This window comes from Oncorhynchus keta, chromosome 1 (assembly GCF_023373465.1).
Source record: "Oncorhynchus keta strain PuntledgeMale-10-30-2019 chromosome 1, Oket_V2, whole genome shotgun sequence".
Classification (NCBI taxonomy): domain Eukaryota; kingdom Metazoa; phylum Chordata; class Actinopteri; order Salmoniformes; family Salmonidae; genus Oncorhynchus; species Oncorhynchus keta.
Genome location: NC_068421.1, coordinates 40,074,966 through 40,095,689, shown reverse-complemented (window position 1 = coordinate 40,095,689; position 20,724 = coordinate 40,074,966). Strand labels below are relative to the sequence as shown.

The window sequence follows — 20,724 nt, the reverse complement described above, 5'->3', positions numbered from 1 at the left end:
GGGGAAAGGACTAGTTTGCGTTACAGGAAATGTTTAGCAGAGAGAAAGTTAGAGAACGGAGCCATTGATTTGAACCTGTTGACTGGTGTTCTTGAAATGCCCTCCAACCATTCGGTTGGGTCTGTGTTTTGGTCTGGACAAGAATCTTAGAACTTTTTTTTTTTTTTTTTTGAAGGGGAATATTATTTTTATTTTTTGAGTGGGAGAATGCTGTCAACTGCCAACGTCGAGCTATTGTCACACCTGTCCTTTCCCCTATACACACACGTGCCACACCTTCACACACGCCCATCTTTTCCAAGCCTTAAGGGTGGGGATTTGTCATAGCAAATTACTGGTCTCCTTAGACCTCTTTTTAAAACGGCTCTTCCCAAGTCTGTCATCATAAACCCTTATTGATTTCACTTCAATAGGTTCTCAGTCTGTGTGTTTCCGTGTGAAAGATTTCTACAGTAACACTTCCTATGAATACCCGCTTTGTAATGTATTCTAAGCGTTTATAACAAGCCATGCATTAGAACACACGATATATGCACTAATAGCAGTTCAAATATACAATACACCCGAAACTTATGCTTTAAAAGTGAAAGTGCGCAGGATACCGTGTTGTGGTTTGATACATATCTTGACTGTTAAAAAAAACAAAAACATTTAGCTTCCATGCTAACTTGCTAAATGGCCACGTTTGACCTCACATGCTGTCATGGAAAACACAGAAGCTTCAGTCAGCCGACAACCTTGAGGAAGACCACGACTGCTGTCCCCTGTCAGTTCTGTAGTGAGTTACAATATGTAGTCGGGTGTGTGATCCCATGTCTGTGAAAACAACTAAACTATCCATCTGTGCTCGCTCTCTTTCCCTCTCCGCATTCCTCCGTTTTTGATAAAACGAAAGAGCGGAGGAGGGTCAGACAACTGATTCATAGTGGCAGTGTTCAAAGGGGTAAACTCTGAGTGGCTAACCATGCTGTCCGTAGGATCAGATTACACGCATATGTGTTATTTGTTACGCTGGCTGAATCAGAACAGGGGGGGAATATTCTCCACTTTCCAACAGACATAAATCCCTCCCTGTTCTTACTCTAATGCTGCGGTTAGGTGGCACGAGGTAGACTGCAAACCGGATGTAATTGTTTTCAATGAGAGACCGACGGTGAATGCAGTCAAAAAATATTTCAACTTTTGTGGTCTTCCGTAGTTGTTTTCTCCCGGATGTTGATTTGCAGTGTTGCCTGAAATCACCATAGCAACGGATACAGTCGTGCTGGCTTGCTGTTGCCATCACCGGCTTTCTTGTGCTGCTATACCGACTGGTATGATGTTTTTGCTTCCCTCGTCTACAATAAACGCAGCATTAGTCTTACTCTTCCACTGAGCTCATTTACCCGAGGAAATATGATCAAGAAGTGACCTTTTTTTAAAAATAAAGAAGCCTTTATTCATGGGTTAATATAACAGGATACCATGGCTAAGGACCACTTACAGTTGATTCAAAATAGAAACATAACCACTTACAAGTCACTCACTGTAACTGTAATGGATGGTATGGTATGTTAGTTTGTCATAGCTGTTATGCCTCAGACTTTAAAGATGCTGAAAATGCAAATGAACCCATTTAGCTGCTTGGTCCATATATATGCCTTACATCGGACTTTATATATAAACTCAGCAAAAAGAAACGTCCCTTTTTCAGGACCCTTGTCTTCCAAAGATAATTCATTAAAATCCAAGTAACTTCACAGATCTTCATTGTAAAGGGTTTAAACACTGTTTCTCATGCTTGTTCAATGAACCATAAACAATTAATGAACATGCACCTGTGGAACCGTCGTTAAGACACTAACAGGTTACAGACGGTAGGCAATTAAGGTCACATTTATGAAAATGTAGGACACTAAAGAGTCCTTTCTACTGACTCTGAAAAACGTGTAGGCCTGTTGCGAGGCAGGTCCTCACCAGACAACACTGGCAACAAGGTCACCTATGGGCACAAACCCACCGTCGTTGGACCAGACAGATCTGGCAAAAAGTGCTCTTCACTGATGAGTCGCGGTTTTGTCTCACCAGGGGTGATGGTCGGATTTGCGTTTATCGTTGAAGGAATGAGCATTACACCGAGGCCTGTACTCTGGAGCAGGGTCGAGGTGGAGGGTCCGTCGAGGTCTGGGGCGGTGTGTCACAGCATCATCGGACTGAGCTTGTCTTTGCATGCAATCTCAACGCTGTGCGTTACAGGAAAGACATCCTCCTCCCTCATGTGGTACCCTTCCTGCAGGCTGATCCTGACATGACCCTCCATCATGACAATGCCACCAGCCATACTGCTCGTTCTGTGCGTGATTTCCTGCAAGACAGGAATGTCAGTGTTCGTCCATGGCCAGCGAAGAGCCCGGATCTCAATCCCATTGACCACGTCTGGGACCTGTTGGATCGGAGGGTGAGGGCTAGGGCCAGGGCCACCCCCCCCCCCCAGAAATGTCCAGGAACTTGCAGGTGCCTTGGTGGAAGAGCGGGGTAACATCTCACAGCAAGAACTGGCACGTCTGGTGCAGTCCATGAGGAGGAGATGCACTGCAGTACTTAATGCAGCTGGTGGCCACACCAGATACTGACTTACTTTTAGTCACGTCTGTCGAACTTGTTCAGTTTATGTCTGTTGTTGAATCTTACGTTCATACAAATATTTACACACGTTAAGTTTGCCGAAAATGAACGCAGTGAGAGGACGTTTCCTTTTTTGCTGAGTTTATCACAATTTCAACCTTTTTTTAAGCAACCAAAGGACACTGCAAAGGGCAAAGCATTGTTTTATGGTTATGCAGCAGACCCATTCATTCCCCTGAGCCGCACCCGGTTGTTCACTGCTCTGTGCAGGTGAGTGAGTGAGTGTGTAAGGGAGAGAGAACACAACAGTGGGCCTAGTCGGGCTCCCGGCTCCTTTGTTTTCCTCACAGGATTTGGAAAAGGTGACCGCATGCTGTTAGCGGCAAGTACTGTAACGAGCGCAGGGGTGTTGGTGTGTTCAACAAAGATGTGTGGTGGGAAGGGGCAGAGGGTGGGGAGGCAGGAAAACACAACTGCAAAAAGCCCCATTTTGAGGAACAATGAAGTAATTGAGAGAGAGGTGGTGTTCGGAGAACTCTGCGAGAATGGGAAACCAAAAGCGGGAGAAAAGGGGTTCCTCTCCCTGTCAGAGAGAACTCCCTCCCTGTGTTAAGAAGAACGTTGGCACTGTGCCATTGTTTCTTGAAATGCTTTCCCCATAGAAATGGAATCAATAGAACGGTCCACCCACCCATCATGTCATCATTAACTTAGATGGGGAAGTCCATTCTAGTAATTCCATTTCTATTTCCCCTTGCTGTTGGAGCCCCCCCCCCCAGTCTGGGTCTCAACTTACTTTTGCGAGTTCGAATAGTAGAGTGGACAAGGTGCAATTTCAACATTTGATGGTGCATCAGATGTCTTTCTCTAATGTCAGTTACTGATAGTCAATCAATTATCCCATGTCAGCTAAAGTGTTTTAGATTGCTAAATTAGTTTAGCGGCCAGCTATCTGAAGTTGTTATCGTGGTCGAATTACCAGTCGGGTGCCCCCATTGATTTTGTTAGTCACCCGCGAGCAACTGCGGCCCCTCATGAGTATATTTGTGGCCCCCACCCCCCCACTTTCCCATCCCTGGATTACATGGCCAGATAACAGGCTTCTCACTAACTGGGAGAAATGGGGTTCCTCATCATCTCCCTGTCAGAGAGAGGACTCCCTCCCTGTGTTCAAAAGAATGTTGGCAATGTTCCATATTTTCTTGAAATGTTTTCCCATGGAAATATAATCAGTAGAATGGTCCACACATGGCATCATTAGGGAAAGGGGGATATCTAGACAGTTGTACAACTGAATACATGGGTCTTCTGCGTTTAACTCAACCCCTCTGAATCCGAGAGGTGCGGGGGAGCTGCCTTAATCAACATCCACATATTTGGCGCCCGGGTAACAGTGGGTTGACTGCCTTGCTCAGGGTCAGAACGACCTTGTCAGCTCGGGGATTCTATCCAGCAACCTTTCGGTTACTGGCCCAAGGCTCTAACCACTAGGCTACCTGCTAACCCATAATTATATTGCTATGGCTTTCCCCTGGCTGTTGGAGCAATTTAGATGCCCAGATAACAGGCTTCTTGCTAACGAGCCCAACGAACCCTGGGAGAGAGACTTCTATCAGCGCAGCACCGCCCTGAGGCGGACCACTTTTTTTCCTCCGGAACTGCAGGTTCTTTGTTCCTCCGGCTGTGTGAAACGATAGCCCACCAAGACTCAGGGCCCCGTATTCCAAAAGCCTCTGAGTCGGAAGTGCTAATCTAGAACCAGGTCACCCATCTCCATACCATTCGCTATGGTCTGAAAGGGCAGAAAGTATTCCAGATCATTCCGCCTACTCTGGGGCTGTGAATACGGGCCTATGACTTGAAGGGGGGGGGGGGGGTGAAGGAGAGAAAGGAGATGGAGGGGTGGTGGTGACCACAATCTACCTGAAGACCCTCGGAGGGATACAGTGTGAATGAAGTGAAAGTTAGAGGCTGGTGTGAAAGCTTGAGTCATCACCCTGTAAAGATTACAGATGTTGCATCTTAATTTGAGCCAGTTTGCTACGGCAGGAAAATAAACCTGCAACAACAGGAAATGTGGATTATAATTCATGGACATTTCTGCAAGGGTTGATGCATCTCTCGTCGGGGGAAAATCAAGTCTGAATTTTCAAAGTGGAAATTCTGAACTTCAGAAGTCTCTTTATAATCTTCAAATGTACTGCAGTGCAGGACAGTTCTCCTGCAACAGGATGATCACATTAGTGATTGTAGCTGGAACAACTCGCACGCCATTAAGTCATAACGCAAAACGACATGAGATGTTGTAATTAAGTGTTGGTGTGCGGAGTCTCCTCAAGCCCAGGCAATTCCTTAGGATTTAAGTCTGACGGGCTCTAAGCAGTCTATGCGAATGGAGCCGACAGAGGTCCGTTTGCCTCGCTCCTTATGAAGTTCTACGTGTATTTGTGCGGCTGCATTCATGGAAGGCAAACGGACCTCCGTCTGCTCCGTTTTGCATAGACTGTGTAGAGCCCTTCACGACCAGGGTTTGCGTCACAATTGGCACCGTATTCCCTGCATAGTGCACTACTTTTAACCAGAGCCCTATGGGATCTAGTCAAAAGTAGTGCACAATATAGGGAGCAGGGTGCCATTTGGGACAACTATTGGGACTACTTCACTTCACACCTCTACTTCCACTTCACATCTCTTCTGCCATCTCTTGTTATAGCGCCCTGTTGCATAAAGGAGGGAGAGGGAGGATGGAAGGAGGGATGAGGGAGAAGAATGAGGGGGAAGGGGGAGCAGGGTAGGGTACCGTGTGAAGCAGGGAGTTGTTTTTGGAACGTTGGGGGGGGGGAGTAATGGCGATGGATAAGGAATGGAATCGTTTCCTGGCACCACACGTTCCTCTCCAGTCTCCCCCCTCCTCCACTACACTTGCGTGTTTTGTCCGTTTCATCCCCTCTCTCTCTCTCTCTGTTTTTCTCCTCTGTGCTATAGGCCGTCTTGTCCACAGCTGCCTCACCTAGCCCTTAATTAGGAGGAGGAGCACCCCTCTCCATCCCCTGAGTCGAGGCCCTAGTGTGTCAATAACGCAACAACAACACATGCAGCTGCTCTGTAGCGCGTGTGTGTGTGTGTGTGTGTGTGTGTGTGTGTGTGTGTGTGTGTGTGTGTGTGTGTGTGTGTAATGAACATGGACAATCAACATTTGCGTGTGGACCTGTGTGTGTGCTGGCACAATCATCGGTGCGTTCCCTACCTCGATGCGTCCAGAGCGTGGTGACAGATCTGTGTGGTACTGTATAGTGATAGAGTCATGGATCTAGGTAACATTCGCGATCTGGTGCGTAAAACTCAAGTCTCCATCGTAGAAAACCGGTTTCTGGGCGAACGCATTGACAAGCTGAAGGATGTAAGTTGAAGTGTTTTGAAGGCACTGTTTTATTATTAGACTGGGGATTTTAGATTGGGTGGGGCCTTTTTAAGACTTTGGTCCAAGTGGTAACTTTTTTCTTTCAGGGTTGGGCTCTCCTCCGCTTCTAGTTTTAGCGTTCATAGGCTTACAAAATGAGTTGCTTTCTGAGGAGAGCTCGTTGTTGTGGAACGCTGCAGAACTCCAGTTTCTACAATCACTTTCTGTCTGTGTATGTTATTGAATGTGTGTGTAAATGGGTACTTTTTTTTTTGTGACGTGTAAAGTGTCATAGTGTGTGTCTTGAGGGTACGTAAGCTAGATTCCCGGGGCTGTTCTGAGCGCTTACTTGTCAGGCATAAATGAACACACTGGGAGATGCTGGCGCGCAACTTTGATTTCAACTTAGCCAGGGTCTGCTTAGAATGTCTCTTTGCCTCACCAATTTATAGAATAGCTTCCTTTTGCCAACCACCTCCTCCTTCTCCCCCCCCCCCCTCCAGGCTGTGGGGAGTGACGGCGTGCGGATCAGCATGGAGAGTGCCCTGACGGCCAGGGACCGGGTGGGTGTCCAGGACTTTGTCCTGCTGGAGAACCACACCAGCGAGGCGGCCTTCATCGAGAACCTGCGCAAGCGCTTCAAGGAGAACCTCATCTATGTAAGACGCCGACCCACATTACTCTCACCTTCTGGGTCAACGCCTGTTTCTTTTGTGTTCCGTTGCATAACGTGTTGCTGACCTAATGGATTTGTGCCTGCTGGAAAAATATATCTAAATTGTGTAGATGCATCCCAGTGTTTCCCCCACTGTGTTGTCACCTCAGACACCCTGAAGTCTCTGTCTCTCTCTGTCTCTCTGTCTCTCTGTCTCTCTGTCTCTCTCTGTCTGTCTCTGTCTCTCTCTCTCTCTCTGTCTCTCTCTCTGTCTCTCTCTCTGTCTCTCTCTCTGTCTCTCTCTCTGTCTCTCTCTCTGTCTCTCTCTCTGTCTCTCTCTCTCTCTGTCTCTCTCTGTGTCTCTCTCTGTCTCTCTCTGTCTCTCTGTCTCTCTGTCTCTCTCTCTGTCTCTCTCTCTGTCTCTCTCTCTCTCTCTCTGTCTCTCTCTCTGTCTCTCTCTCTGTCTGTCTCTCTGTCTCTCTCTCTCTCTGTCTCTCTCTCTGTCTCTCTCTGTCTCTCTCTCTGTCTCTCTCTCTGTCTCTCTCTCTGTCTCTCTCTCTGTCTGTCTCTGTCTGTCTCTGTCTGTCTCTGTCTGTCTCTGTCTCTCTCTGTCTCTCTGTCTCTCTCTGTCTCTGTCTCTGTCTCTCTCTGTCTCTCTCTGTCTGTCTCTCTGTCTCTCTCTGTCTCTCTCTGTCTCTCTCTGTCTCTCTCTGTCTCTCTCTGTCTCTCTCTGTCTCTCTCTGTCTCTGTCTCTCTCTCTGTCTCTGTCTCTCTCTCTGTCTCTCTCTCTGTCTCTGTCTCTCTCTCTGTCTCTCTCTCTGTCTCTCTCTCTGTCTCTCTCTCTGTCTCTCTCTCGCTCAGACATACATCGGCTCAGTCCTGGTGTCGGTGAACCCCTACAAGGATCTGGAGATCTACACCAAGAACCACATGGAGCGCTACCGAGGCGTTAACTTCTACGAGGTCTCTCCCCACGTGTGAGTAACCTGAACCCGGGTACCCCAACCCACCACCTCTCCCTCTTCCCCCTTCTCCTCCCATCCCAGTTGACTCAGTCGTGGACTAACAGGTATGTAACGGAGAGGTTTTCAGAGTGTCTGCTCGGCATTGAGCCTGTTTTTGTTTTGAGTTGCTAGGCGAAAAGGATTAATTCCTGGCCGGTTCCTCCTCCTCTCTGACCACGGACGAACAATGGACTGTATTATTGGAGAGTCCTCCATGTTCCCGGCTTCGCTGCTCCTCCACTCTGTCTTTCCCCCGTTCTACTCAACCATGTAGCCAAATGTTTTCTGTCTGTCGGAGGGGGGCAGAGATTATTTGGCGACAGGTTGAAGGGAGGAAGGCTGGGTTGATGGTGCAAGGTGAAACCAGAGGGGTTTTGCCCACACCCCTGTCGTGTGGGCAAAACGGGCTGAATAAACATGGCGCCCCTCTGATATTACATGGAGCCTGTTGTAACAGGACCGTCGGAGCTCACTTTACTGTGTGACCACCACACCTACCAAACGGGATCTTATTTAAAATGGTAGAATCCTCTTTATTCACAAAGTACATTTGCATGGACCAGGAATTTGACCCGGTGAAATGGCGAGGACAATAAAAACAATATATAGGCAAAATAATTTCAAACAAATCCAAACATTTTGTATCTGCACAGTTCTTCCTCCTCCACAGGACTTGACTGACTCAAGGTCTCTCTCTCTCTTTTTATTTTCCTTCCTTCCTTCCTTCCTTCCTTCCTTCCTTCCTTCCTTCCTTCCTTCCTTCCTTCCTTCCTTCCTTCCTTCCTTCCTTCCTTCCTTCCTTCCTTCCTTCCTTCCAGCTACGCGGTGTCTGACAACTCTTACCGGTCCATGCGGACGGAGTGTAAGGACCAGTGCATCCTCATCTCGGGGGAGAGCGGTGCCGGCAAGACGGAGGCCTCAAAGAAGATCCTGCAGTACTACGCCGTGACCTGTCCCGCCAGCGACCAGGTGGAGACGGTCAAGGACCGCCTGCTGCAGTCCAACCCTGTCCTAGAGGTGACCGCCGGGGGGGGGTCCACGTCATCCGCTGCATGTGCCTGACTTGGTCCAGTGTAAAACAGGATGTTATATTTCTGTGTGTGTGTATATGCGGCCTCTCCTGGAGTGGGGGGGGTCTCTACTCATGTAGTGTACTGTGTTGAGGTGTGTTGGCTGGGATAGTGGAGTACAGATGGGGAGAAGATGTGTTAGGATCACAGCAGAGCAGTACAGACAGACAGACAGACAGACAGACAGACAGACAGACAGACAGACAGACAGACAGACAGACAGACCTGTAATCTAGCCCCGTGTCTCAGCCATAGCACGACACACCTGACTGTCTGACCCCACTTTAACACATCTGTCTACCTCCTCCCATCTCCCCCTCTTCGTCCTCTCTCCTGTCTCCCACTCTTTTCTTTCTTTGTGGACCTCCCCTCTTTTATCCTCTGCCTCCCTCCTCTCTGCCTCCCTCCTCTCTGCCTCCCTCCTCTCTGCCTCCCTATGTGTGTGATCCCAGGCTTTTGGAAACGCCAAAACGTTGCGCAACGACAACTCCAGCCGCTTCGGCAAATACATGGACATCCAGTTTGACTTCAAGGTGAGTGGTCACAAACACACACACACACAATGACCGAGTTTGTTCCGGTAAGGGGGATACCAGTACATATCCACTGCCAGTCCTTCCATATTAACTTGTACAGTAGGTTTTTATTTTTCCACTCCTACGTTACTGTACTGTCCACGGGGCTTGTTCGTTTCCTGGGGGCGTGTACACCTGCATGTGGCTCTGTGTCTTTCTCAGTATCCCTGCCTCACCTCTCCTCCTCCCCCGTTCCCCGGTTCCCTCTCTCCTGGCGGCAGGGTGCACCGGTAGGGGGCCACATCCTCAACTACCTGCTAGAGAAGTCACGGGTGGTGCACCAGAACCACGGCGAGAGGAACTTCCACATCTTCTACCAGCTGATTGAGGGGGGTGAGGAGGACCTGCTGCGGCGCCTGGGCCTGGAGAGGAACCCCCAGCAGTACCAGTACCTCGTCAAGGTAGGGGATACCAGAGCTTCGCTCTATGGTTGGGTCTGGAATGGGACACGGTTCACTTTTGGACCAGAGTCTGTCCAGCTGTTTAGGGCTCAGGTCAAAAGTCATGCAATCGTGTGGGATTTGAGATTTATCCCCGAGTCTCTCCTTCAGGGCAGGTGAGGTGTGTCTGTAGCTGCAGTTATCCCTGCCTTCTCTCTCTCTCTCTCGTCCATCCATCTCTCTCTCACTGACGTTCTCTCTACCGTGTGCTGTCTCTAGCCCAGTGGGAGCCTGTTTAATGGACCCAGTGTGTTGTTAGTGCTGCTATAGAGACACTCTCAGGTGAAGGAGTTGTCTATCCCTCCCCCACTGAGACCTACAAGACTTCTGCAAAAACACACACACACACACACACACACACACACACGCACACGCACACACGCGTCCGCACCGATTTAGTCAGCCACTAAACGTGTGTGTGAATCTACAATTTAGTACGCATACATGTACAGCCTGTGGAGAGAAACCATGCAAAACATCAAACTGCCCGTCTCTCCAAAAAACATGTGTAAATCTCTTCAACTTGGTGGATGTTTTTGATTGAACTTTGTTTTGCACTCGCCTGACGAACACGAGCGCCTGTCTCCCTGTTTACCAACACCGATTTCAGCGGTCGGCTGCCTTTGGTCGAGGGAGGTGTTGATGTAGCCATGTGTTGTTTTTGGGTCTCAGGGGAACTGTCCCAAGGTGAGCTCCATCAACGACCGCAGCGACTGGAAGGTGGTGAGGAAGGCCCTGTCTGTCATCGGCTTCAGCGAGGACGAGGTGGAGGTAAGAACCTGTTTGTTGTCACACTCAGACGTGACGTCAGCCACTGAGGTGTGCTACCTCGAATACTACTACTGAGTACTGGTTCCCTTTGACTGTCTGACCAATCACGTCTGTGCTTTGGGTTCCGCCCTCTGTTTTGTTTCTGCACCTTTTTGTGCTGCGGTTGTGTGACTGTCTGTATTGACCAATGAAGGGATCTTATCTTACAGGGGATAAAGAGAGGGCGTGGTCGTGGTGAAAGAGCTGATTTGGGCTTTGTGCGAGTGTCTCTTGCACTTTCATGACTGTAGTCTGGGCTTGTGGCCAGAGCTCAGTGTGTATCAGTTCAGAAAGGGAAAGGGGGGGGAGAGCAGGTGGTTATCTATCGTATACAGTACTGACACACACACACACACACACACACACACACACACACACGAGGCCAACTTCACTATATGCTTGCATGTGGGGGGAGGATGGTTGGCCCCCTTTTAGTTAGATTAGGCTTTATGAAATATAGTTGAAAACGTTCAGCCATCAAGATAGCGTTGTCTTTTAGCACATCGTAATGAAATGTGTTATCTTATCATGCCTAATCTTCACATGGCTTCTCTCTCTCTCTCCCTAGGAGCTGTTAAACATTATTGCCAGTGTTCTTCACTTGGGCAACATTCAGTATGGAGGAGAAGACAGCGGCAATGCCTACATCACTACAGACACACAGATCAAATACCTGGCGAGGGTATGACCCCCCCCACTTACTACAGTGTACCCATGGAAACACCACTCATACTACACTCAGTCAATCATGTACCATGTCGTTACTCTCTTCCCCTGGCTCGGTACGTCCACTGCTCATTGTCTCAGTAGGATGGATAACATTGACGCTGGTGTTGTGATGTTTTTGCGGTTGACGTTTTGCAGTTACTCTGTGTGGATGGCTTGGTCCTGAAAGAAGCGCTCACACACAAGACGATCATCGCCAAAGGGGAAGAGGTAGGCTGGAACCTTCTCTGTGTCAGTGCTCTTTTATATGAGAGACGTTCTATAGTCAACATATATAACGGCATACAAAGGACTGTTTCCATTGTTCTGTGTGTGTCCATGTCTGATCTGTGTGTGTGTCCATGTCTGATCTGTGTGTGTCCATGTCTGATCTGTGTGTGTGTCCATGTCTGATCTGTGTGTGTGTCCATGTCTGATCTGTGTGTGTCCATGTCTGATCTGTGTGTGTCCATGTCTGATCTGTGTGTGTCCATGTCTGATCTGTGTGTGTCCATGTCTGATCTGTGTGTGTCCATGTCTGATCTGTGTGTGTGTCCATGTCTGATTTGTGTGTGTCCATGTCTGATCTGTGTGTGTCCATGTGTGTGTCTCTGTGTCTGTGTGTGTCCATGTCTGATCTGTGTGTGTCCATGTCTGATCTGTGTGTGTCCATGTCTGATCTGTGTGTGTGTCCATGTCTGATCTGTGTGTGTGTCCATGTCTGATCTGTGTGTGTCCATGTCTGATCTGTGTGTGTCCATGTCTGATCTGTGTGTGTCCATGTCTGATCTGTGTGTGTCCATGTCTGATCTGTGTGTGTCCATGTCTGATCTGTGTGTGTCCATGTCTGATCTGTGTGTGTCCATGTCTGATCTGTGTGTGTGTCCGTGTCTGATCTGTGTGTGTCCGTGTCTGATCTGTGTGTCCGTGTCTGATCTGTGTGTGTGTCCGTGTCTGATCTGTGTGTGTGTCCGTGTCTGATCTGTGTGTGTGTCCGTGTCTGATCTGTGTGTGTGTCCGTGTCTGATCTGTGTGTGTGTCCGTGTCTGATCTGTGTGTGTGTCCGTGTCTGATCTGTGTGTGTGTCCGTGTCTGATCTGTGTGTGTGTCCGTGTCTGATCTGTGTGTGTGTCCGTGTCTGATCTGTGTGTGTGTCCGTGTCTGATCTGTGTGTGTGTGTCCGTGTCTGATCTGTGTGTGTGTCCGTGTCTGATCTGTGTGTGTGTCCGTGTCTGATCTGTGTGTGTGTCCGTGTCTGATCTGTGTGTGTGTCCGTGTCTGATCTGTGTGTGTGTCCGTGTCTGATCTGTGTGTGTGTCCGTGTCTGATCTGTGTGTGTGTGTGTGTCCGTGTCTGATCTGTGTGTGTGTGTGTCCGTGTCTGATCTGTGTGTGTGTGTCCGTGTCTGATCTGTGTGTGTGTGTCCGTGTCTGATCTGTGTGTGTGTGTGTGTGTGTCTGATCTGTGTGTGTGTCCGTGTCTGATCTGTGTGTGTGTGTGTCCATGTCTGATCTGTGTGTGTGTGTGTCCATGTCTGATCTGTGTGTGTGTGTGTGTGTGTCCATGTCTGATCTGTGTGTGTGTGTGTGTCCATGTCTGATCTGCGTGTGTGTGTGTGTGTGTGTCCAGCTGAAGAGCCCTCTGAACCTGGAGCAGGCGTCGTCGGCCCGGGACGCCCTGTCTAAGGCCGTGTACGGCCGCACCTTCACCTGGCTCGTCAACAAGATCAATGTCTCCCTGGCTTACAAGGTAACACACACACACAAACTAACGTCCCGTTCACCGCTGACCCCCCCACTGTTGGCATGATATCCCTAAATCTAACCTAATCTTCTCACCCTCCTGTCAGCCTGCACTTTTGACCTATTAGCTGGCCATTTCATAGACTGTGACGGTAGGGCTCCCCCTTGTGTATGTGTTGTAGTACTACGTGTCAGAGCAGTAACTCTCATTCAACGACACTGTGTTTCTGTACAGGCTGTTGTCTGATGGGGATTAGGTCAGTGCATATGAGGTACTCTCTAACCGTAGAGCTGTGAGGTACTCTCTAACCGTAGAGCTGTGAGGTACTCTCTAACCGTAGAGCTGTGAGGTACTCTCTAACCGTAGAGCTGTGAGGTACTCTCTAACCGTAATGCGTCTCGTCCATGTCTGCTGTGAGTTTGTCATTTCTGCGGTGCTTACCGTGCCGTGTTTAGGTATGCACGTTAACCAATGACGAGCTACTCGTTTTATTCTGAGTCTGTTGGCTGACTCTGTCGCTGAGAAGTTTACGAATTGCTCCTTCATGAAAGCTGTCATTTCTTCTTCTAGGATGAGACCTATAAAAACGCTTCAGTCATTGGCCTGCTGGATATCTATGGTTTTGAAGTATTCCAGCACAACAGGTACCAGAGGAATATAGAACTCATTTTCCCATCATCCGGTGTATCTTCGACAGCGTTTTACCATTTACCGTCGTCTAACGGTTCACCTGTAATCCGTGTGTTTGTGTCGCAGTTTTGAGCAGTTCTGCATTAACTACTGCAACGAGAAGCTGCAGCAGCTCTTCATCGAGCTCACCCTCAAGTCTGAGCAGGATGAGTACGAAGCGGAGGGAATCACGGTGAGACTGCTCTCTCTTTCTCCTTCCAGGCCGTCTCGATCTCCATCCCCTCCCCTCTCAACCCTACGTCTCGGAGGGACCTTCCCTTCCCTTCCCTCTACTGCACTCCTCTATCTTTTCCTTCTCCCTTTACCACTCCCCCTCTCCCTCTCTTCTGTCTCGTCCCTCTCCTTCCACCGTCTCCCTTTACCACTCCCCCTCTCCCTCTCTTCTGTCTCGTCCCTCTCCTTCCACCTTCTCCCTTTACCACTCCCCCTCTCCCTCTCTTCTGTCTCGTCCCTCTCCTTCCACCTTCTCCCTTCCACCCTCTTCTCTTCTGTCTCCCCTTCCTTCCACCTTCTCCCTTTACCACTCCCCTCTCCCTCTCTTCTGTCTCGTCCCTCTCCTTCCACCTTCTCCCTTTACCTCTCCCTCTCTTCTGTCTCGTCCTCTCCTTCCACCTTCTCCTTTACCACTCCCCCTCTCCCTCTCTTCTGTCTCGTCCCTCTCCTTCCACTTTCTCCCTTTACCACTTCCCTCTTCTGTCCGTCCCTTCCCACCCACCTTCTCCCTTTACCACTCTCCCTCTCTTCTGTCTCGTCCCTCTCCTTCCACCTTCTCCCTTTACCTCTCCCTCTCTTCTGTCTCGTCCCTCTCCTTCCACCTTCTCCCTTTACCACTCCCCCTCTCCCTCTCTTCTGTCTCGTCCCTCTCCTACCCACCTTCTCCCTTTACCACTCTCCCTCTCTTCTGTCTCGTCCCTCTCCTTTCACCTTCTCCCTTTACCACTCCCCCTCTCCCTCTCTTCTGTCTCGTCCCTCTCCTACCCACCTTCTCCCTTTACCACTCCCCCTCTCCCTCTCTTCTGTCTCGTCCCTCTCCTTCCAGTTTCTCCCTTTACCACTCTCCCTCTTCTGTCTCGTCCCTCTCCCACCCACCTTCTCCCTTTACCACTCTCCCTCTCTTCTGTCTCGTCCCTCTCCTTCCACCTTCTCCCTTTACCACTCCCTCTCTTCTGTCTCGTCCCTCTCCTTCCACCTTCTCCCTTTACCACTCTCCCTCTCTTCTGTCTCGTCCCTCTCCTTCCACCTTCTCCCTTTACCACTCTCCCTCTCTTCTGTCTCGTCCCTCTCCTTCCACCTTCTCCCTTTACCACTCTCCCTCCTTTATCTCACCTTCTCCCTTTACCACTCCCTCTCCCTCTTTTCTGTCTCGTCCCTCTCCTTCCACCTTCTCCCTTTACCACTCCCCCTCGCCCTCCCTTCTGTCTCGTCCCTCTCCTTCCACCTTCTCCCTTTACCACTCCCCCTCTCTTCTGTCTCGTCCCTCTCCTTCCACCTTCTCCCTTTACCACTGTCTCGTCCCTCTCCTTCCACCTTCTCCCTTTACCACTCCCCGCCTCCCTTCTGTCTCGTCCCTCTCCTTCCACCTTCTCCCTTTACCACTCTCCCTCTCTTCTGTCTCGTCCCTCTCCTTCCACCTTCTCCCTTTACCACTCTCCCTCTCTTCTATCTCGTCCCTCTCCTTCACCTTTCTCCCCTTTACCACTCCCCTCTCTTCTGTCTCGTCCCTCTCCTTCCACCTTCTCCCTTTACCACTCTCCCTCTCTTCTATCTCGTCCCTCTCCTTCACCTTCTCCCTTTACCACTCCCCCTCCCTCTCCCTTCTGTCTCGTCCTCTCCTTCCACCTTCTCCCTTTACCAGCCCCCTCTCTTCTGTCTGTCCCTACCTTCTCCCTTTACCACTCCCCCTCTCTTCTGTCTCGTCCCTCCTTCCACCTTGCTCTCCTTCTGTCTCGTCCCTCTCCTTCCACCTTCTCCCTTTACCACTCTCCCTCTCTTCTGTCTCGTCCCTCTCCTTCCACCTTCTCCCTTTACCACTCTCCCTCTCTTCTATCTCGTCCCTCTCCTTCACCTTCTCCCTTTACCACTCCCCCTCTCTTCTGTCTCGTCCCTCTCCTTCCACCTTCTCCCTTTACCACTCTCCCTCTCTTCTATCTCGTCCCTCTCCTTCACCTTCTCCCTTTACCACTCCCCCTCTCCCTCTCTTCTGTCTCGTCCCTCTCCTTCCACCTTCTCCCTTTACCACTCCCCCTCGCCCTCCCTTCTGTCTCGTCCCTCTCCTTCCACCTTCTCCCTTTACCACTCCAACTCTCCCTCTCTTCTGTCTCGTCCCTCTCCTTCCACCTTCTCCCTTTACCACTCCCCCTCTCTTCTGTCTCGTCCCTCTCCTTCCACCTTCTCCTTTACCACTCCCTCTCTTCTGTCTCGTCCCTCTCCTTCCACCTTCTCCCTTTACCACTCCCTCTCTTCTGTCTCGTCCCTCTCCTTCCACCTTCTCCCTTTACCACTCTCCCTCTCTTCTGTCTCGTCCCTCTCCTTCCACCTTCTCCCTTTACCACTCCCCCTCTCTTCTGTCTCGTCCCTCTCCTTCCACCTTCTCCCTTTACCACTCCCCCTCTCTTCTGTCTCGTCCCTCTCCTTCCACCTTCTCCCTTTACCACTCCCCCTCTCTTCTGTCTCGTCCCTCTCCTTCCACCTTCTCCCTGTCAGCTCTGTATGACTGTCTACACAGGGATTGGTTGCCCGCTCCATGTCTCAGAACAGGAGGGCTGATCATACACCAGCACTCTTACTGAGACGCTTTGTGAATACGGGCCCATGAGGGAGTTGAGTGCAGAGGGCCGTGGGAGAGCGATTCATACCCAGTCAGTCATTCGTCAAATGTGATGTGGGCTGTGTTTGATGATAATGTGGTGGTAAACCTGTTAATAAAGTGGCTGTGAACTGTGTGTGTGTGTGTGTGTGTGCGGCAGCAAACAGCCATGAAGGTTTGTTTGAACATATGCATAGCGTGTGGGTTCAGAATGTCCTCCTTGTCCCGGATTCTCAGCATTCTGTAAATGTTTTGTTTCCCAACCGTTAACATGTCGGACAGTTCCGTCTCCTAAACAAGCCATTTTTAGATGCCGTTGTGTTCCTCGCTGTCTCACAGTGGGAACCCGTGCAGTACTTCAACAACAAGATCATCTGTGATCTGGTGGAGGAGAAGTTCAAAGGCATCATCTCCATTCTGGTGAGAATCTGTTTCAAGCTTTAACGTAACCCTTTTCAAGTTGACCTTTCACCTCTCTCTCTCGCCTCTTGGCCCCTCTGTGTCTGGTATGTCCTGCTGTCACAGTCAACTGTCCATCTAATGTATTTCTCTCTTTCATTTTCATTCTCATTCTCTTTCATTTTCATTTTCATTCTCTGTCATTCTCTTTCATTCTCTCTTTCTCTCTCTTTCATTCTCTTTCTCTCTTTCATTCTCTTTCTCTCTCTTTCATTCTCTTTCTCTCTCTTTCATTCTCTTTCTCTCTCTTTCATTCTCTTTCTCTCCCTTTCTCTCTCTCTTTCTCTTTCTCTCTCTCTTTCTCTCCCTCATTCTCTTTCTTTCTCTCTCAGGACGAGGAGTGCCTGAGGCCAGGGGACGCCAGTGACATCACCTTCCTGGAGAAGTTGGAGAATACTGTGGGAGGCCACGCCCACTTGACAACGTGAGTCTACGCCCATACAAGCGCACAAACCTCCCTCTGCTAACAGACGTCGTGAGAGCTGGCGGTCAGTTGACTTTGTCAGGACACAGAAGCCCGTAGACACTACATGAATCAACAATGTTGTAATGCTTGGTCTTCAGTAGTGCATAACTATTAAAAACTAAATATCTGTTGGGAACAAAATGCACACGAGTTAAAGGAGAACTCCTCCCATTAGTCCGTTGTAAACGTAAGTCGTGTTCATTCGGTACCAAATGGAAGAAAACAGGTTGAAACCGGGAGGGATTACCTGAAAGTGTTTTAATAAGAAAAGCTTGTTTTCTTTTTCCTTTGCAAAATGTTTTGCTACGGTGTCTATGGTGTGCCCTGACAAATGGTCACCTGTTGTTGGTGTGTTCCTCGTAGTCACAAGCTGGCCGATGGAAAGACCCGGAAGGTGATGGGCCGAGAGGAGTTCAGACTGCTGCACTACGCTGGAGAGGTCAACTACAACGTCAACGGTGTGTGTGTGTGTGTGTGTGGCGCAGCAGCAGCGTCAATTGTTAGGGGGAAGCGAGAGGGAGAAGACCAGAGGGAAAGGAAGGATGTTCTGTAGTGGTCTGTCACTGTGTGTGTGTAATCATTCTTTCCCCCAACCTTACTCAGAGTGCATGTGCTCTTCCTCTCTCTCTTCCCCCTCTAGGCTTCCTGGACAAGAACAATGACCTCCTCTTCAGGAACTTGAAAGAGGTGAGAGGGAGAATTCAGGCCAAAAGGGGAAAGGATTAAGATAGTAGATGGATGATATGAGAATAGACCAGACTCTGAGATTGTGTTCTTTCACCGTGTGTGTGTAGAACAGTGTGGTAGTTCTAGTCGTAGTGAGCTGTACTCATTCTCTGTGCGTTGTCCATCCACAGGTCATGTGTATGTCTGATAATAAGATTCTGACCCAGTGCTTTGACCGGGCGGAGCTGAAGGACAGCAAGAGACCTGAGACGGTGAGATCAGCCATTACCCTGTAGTACCACTCAGAGGGCAAAGGTCATAGGTACGCCCATGGGCATGCACCAATACATGCGTGTCTGCAATGTACCCCAAAGCATACACTGATGCACAATCGCAGACTCATATATATATATATATATACGTCCTGTCTCATACACACTTACAAACAGCCTCTTGTTTATGCTCTGTGGATCTTCCTCCCTCCACACTGAAGGGTTGAGTGAGTGACAGGGGAATCTCTGCTCCCCGCTCACACACTGAGGAATGCCCTGACACTCGGTTGCCCTCCACACACACACACACACACACACACACACACACACACACACACACACACACAGTGGAAGCCCATTGGTCGTGGGTCGTTGGTGTCGAGTCCGTTGACTTGATTGTGTTCATTGTTGACGAGACGCCCTCTCTCTCTCCGTCCCTACCCCCAACCCTGTTACTGGCCCCAACCCTGTCACTTCACACTGGGACCTGTGTTCTGTCCAGTCTCGGGCCTCGGTCCAGCCAGCAGCCGTCCTTTCTGCTCCTCTCCTCTTCCTGCACCTCTCCTCTCTACACCCCTCGCTCGGTGCTCACTGTCTTTCTCTCTCTTTCTTTGTGCCTGTCTCTGCCTCCAGGCAGCGACCCAGTTCAAGACCAGCCTGGCCAAGTTAATGGAGATCCTGATGTCCAAGGAGCCGTCGTACGTGCGCTGCATCAAGCCCAACGATGCCAAGCAAGCAGGTAGGAAGGAAACCGATGCGTTGCTCGCACCGTGCTGTCAACAGGGTCGTATTCATTCGGGCACACCGGAGCAATATGTTTCAAAACGTTCAACGGAGAACTAAAATGAGCGTTTCTGATTTGGTCATGGTAGTCCCTCCTTGTTCCAGTACATTTGCAGCCGTTTGGTGCCTAATGAATACAGTGTTTCACCTATATGCATTTAGCGGTGGCGCATGTTCATGAATTTTTCGGGATGGTAAAAACTCTTTCAGTGTAAACTTAAACCAGATATAAAAGATGTCTTAACGTTTTTTTTTAAATAAGATCATCTCTGAGAACTAACAGTCACCAAAATAAAAACTAGACAGAATCAAAAACTCTAAAAATAGCTTGGGGCCCCGTTTGATTTTGTTATGTAATTCTGATCACATAAGAACACGGCATAAGCCATTGCTGGAAATGAGCTTTGAAACTGCAGTTTTTCTCTCAGCCACTTGACAAAATATGTAGAATTGCCGGGTACTAGCTTTAAAACTGTGAAATGGTCTCTCAGCAGTTAACTATGCCATCTGCTACCACACGTAGGTTTTCTGTGCCAGCTCAATATAACTTTTTCAAATAATATCTTGTCTGTTTTTGTGTCTACGTTTCTTAAATCTGACCTTGCATTTTGATTGTGTTCAGTGACATCAATGGCACTACTGTGCTTCAGACTGCGTTGCTCAGTATATCGAGCTGGCCTTTGTCAATAGATGGCCTTCCTACTGTTGCTCTTTCTCTCCTCACGCCTACCCTCTTTATTGTCCATTGTCTGCTTTTCTGGGACTAAGTCGGATCAATTGTGTTTTTCTATCTTTTGCTTGAATAAGCGTCACACGTTACTGCTAACAACTGTAACAACAAACCATTCAACAGAAGCAAAAATGGAAAATGACAATGTATTGCAATCTCACCAGTTACGTGCTAATGTGGTTTCCCTCGCTCTCACCTCTCTCTCTCGCTCACCTCTTTCGCTCACCTCTCTCTCTCACCTCTCTCTCACCTCTCTCTCTCACCTCTCTCTCACCTCTCTCTCTCACCTCTCTCTCTCGCTCTCGCTCTCACATCTCTCGCTCTCGCTCTCACATCTCTCGCTCTCACATCTCTCGCTCTCACATCTCTCACTCTCACATCTCTCGCTCTCTCTCTCACACACTCTCTCTCTCTCTCTCTCACATCTCGCTCTCTCTCTCTCTCACATCTCTCTCTCTCACATCTCTCTCTCTCACATCTCTCTCTCTCTCTCACATCTCTCTCTCTCTCACATCTCTCTCTCTCTCTCTCTCTCACATCTCTCTCTCTCACATCTCTCTCACATCTCTCTCACCTCTCTTTCTCCTCTCTCTCACCTCTCTCTCTCTCCTCTCTCAGGACGGTTCGACGATGTTCTCATCAGGCATCAGGTGAAGTACCTGGGTCTGATGGAAAACCTCCGCGTGAGGAGAGCTGGCTTCGCCTACCGCCGCCACTATGAGACCTTCCTCCAGAGGTGACTATGTCTCGGAGCTAGTCCTGCCTGGCCCAGAGCCAGTCCTGCCTCTATCAGGCTTGAAAGTAGTTCACTGGCATTATAGGTTCACTCAATGGCAGATGAAATAA

General features: G+C 49.4%; 1 protein-coding gene and 1 long non-coding RNA gene across 40 annotated transcripts in view; one reads left to right on the top strand and one right to left on the bottom strand.

Annotated features, from left to right (window-relative positions):
• LOC118396381 (unconventional myosin-Ic-like) overlaps positions 1-20,724 on the top strand; it is a 70,211-nt gene that overhangs the window by 41,027 nt on the left and 8,460 nt on the right. For 5 of the 7 annotated variants that reach the window (XM_052524615.1, XM_052524625.1, XM_052524620.1 and 2 more), the window contains exons 2-19: positions 6,508-6,663; positions 7,521-7,636; positions 8,482-8,680; positions 9,186-9,266; positions 9,530-9,709; positions 10,421-10,519; positions 11,127-11,240; positions 11,423-11,494; positions 12,893-13,012; positions 13,577-13,650; positions 13,763-13,868; positions 16,842-16,922; positions 17,294-17,385; positions 17,791-17,885; positions 18,068-18,114; positions 18,285-18,365; positions 18,999-19,104; positions 20,497-20,614. In XM_052524615.1, coding sequence (XP_052380575.1) covers positions 6,508-6,663; positions 7,521-7,636; positions 8,482-8,680; positions 9,186-9,266; positions 9,530-9,709; positions 10,421-10,519; positions 11,127-11,240; positions 11,423-11,494; positions 12,893-13,012; positions 13,577-13,650; positions 13,763-13,868; positions 16,842-16,922; positions 17,294-17,385; positions 17,791-17,885; positions 18,068-18,114; positions 18,285-18,365; positions 18,999-19,104; positions 20,497-20,614 — 1,937 coding nt within the window. Of the gene's footprint in view, positions 1-5,830; positions 6,005-6,507; positions 6,664-7,520; positions 7,637-8,481; positions 8,681-9,185; positions 9,267-9,529; positions 9,710-10,420; positions 10,520-11,126; positions 11,241-11,422; positions 11,495-12,892; positions 13,013-13,576; positions 13,651-13,762; positions 13,869-16,841; positions 16,923-17,293; positions 17,386-17,790; positions 17,886-18,067; positions 18,115-18,284; positions 18,366-18,998; positions 19,105-20,496; positions 20,615-20,724 lie in introns of those variants that run through there. The other 2 variants (XM_052524612.1, XM_052524609.1) reach the window with 2 other exon arrangements.
• On the bottom strand, positions 13,848-16,533 carry LOC127931568 (uncharacterized). 33 transcript variants are annotated; one of them, XR_008141796.1, is made up of 10 exons: positions 16,386-16,533; positions 16,146-16,232; positions 15,762-15,827; positions 15,661-15,711; positions 15,277-15,327; positions 14,886-14,987; positions 14,786-14,836; positions 14,583-14,678; positions 14,412-14,475; positions 14,129-14,159 (listed from the first exon to the last, which is right to left on the bottom strand). It is a non-coding gene; the product is annotated as an uncharacterized LOC127931568 (long non-coding RNA). The 33 variants fall into 33 exon arrangements; XR_008141863.1 differs by having other exon boundaries at positions 14,634-14,678; XR_008141808.1 differs by lacking the exon at positions 14,129-14,159 and adding an exon at positions 14,072-14,102 and having other exon boundaries at positions 14,786-14,987.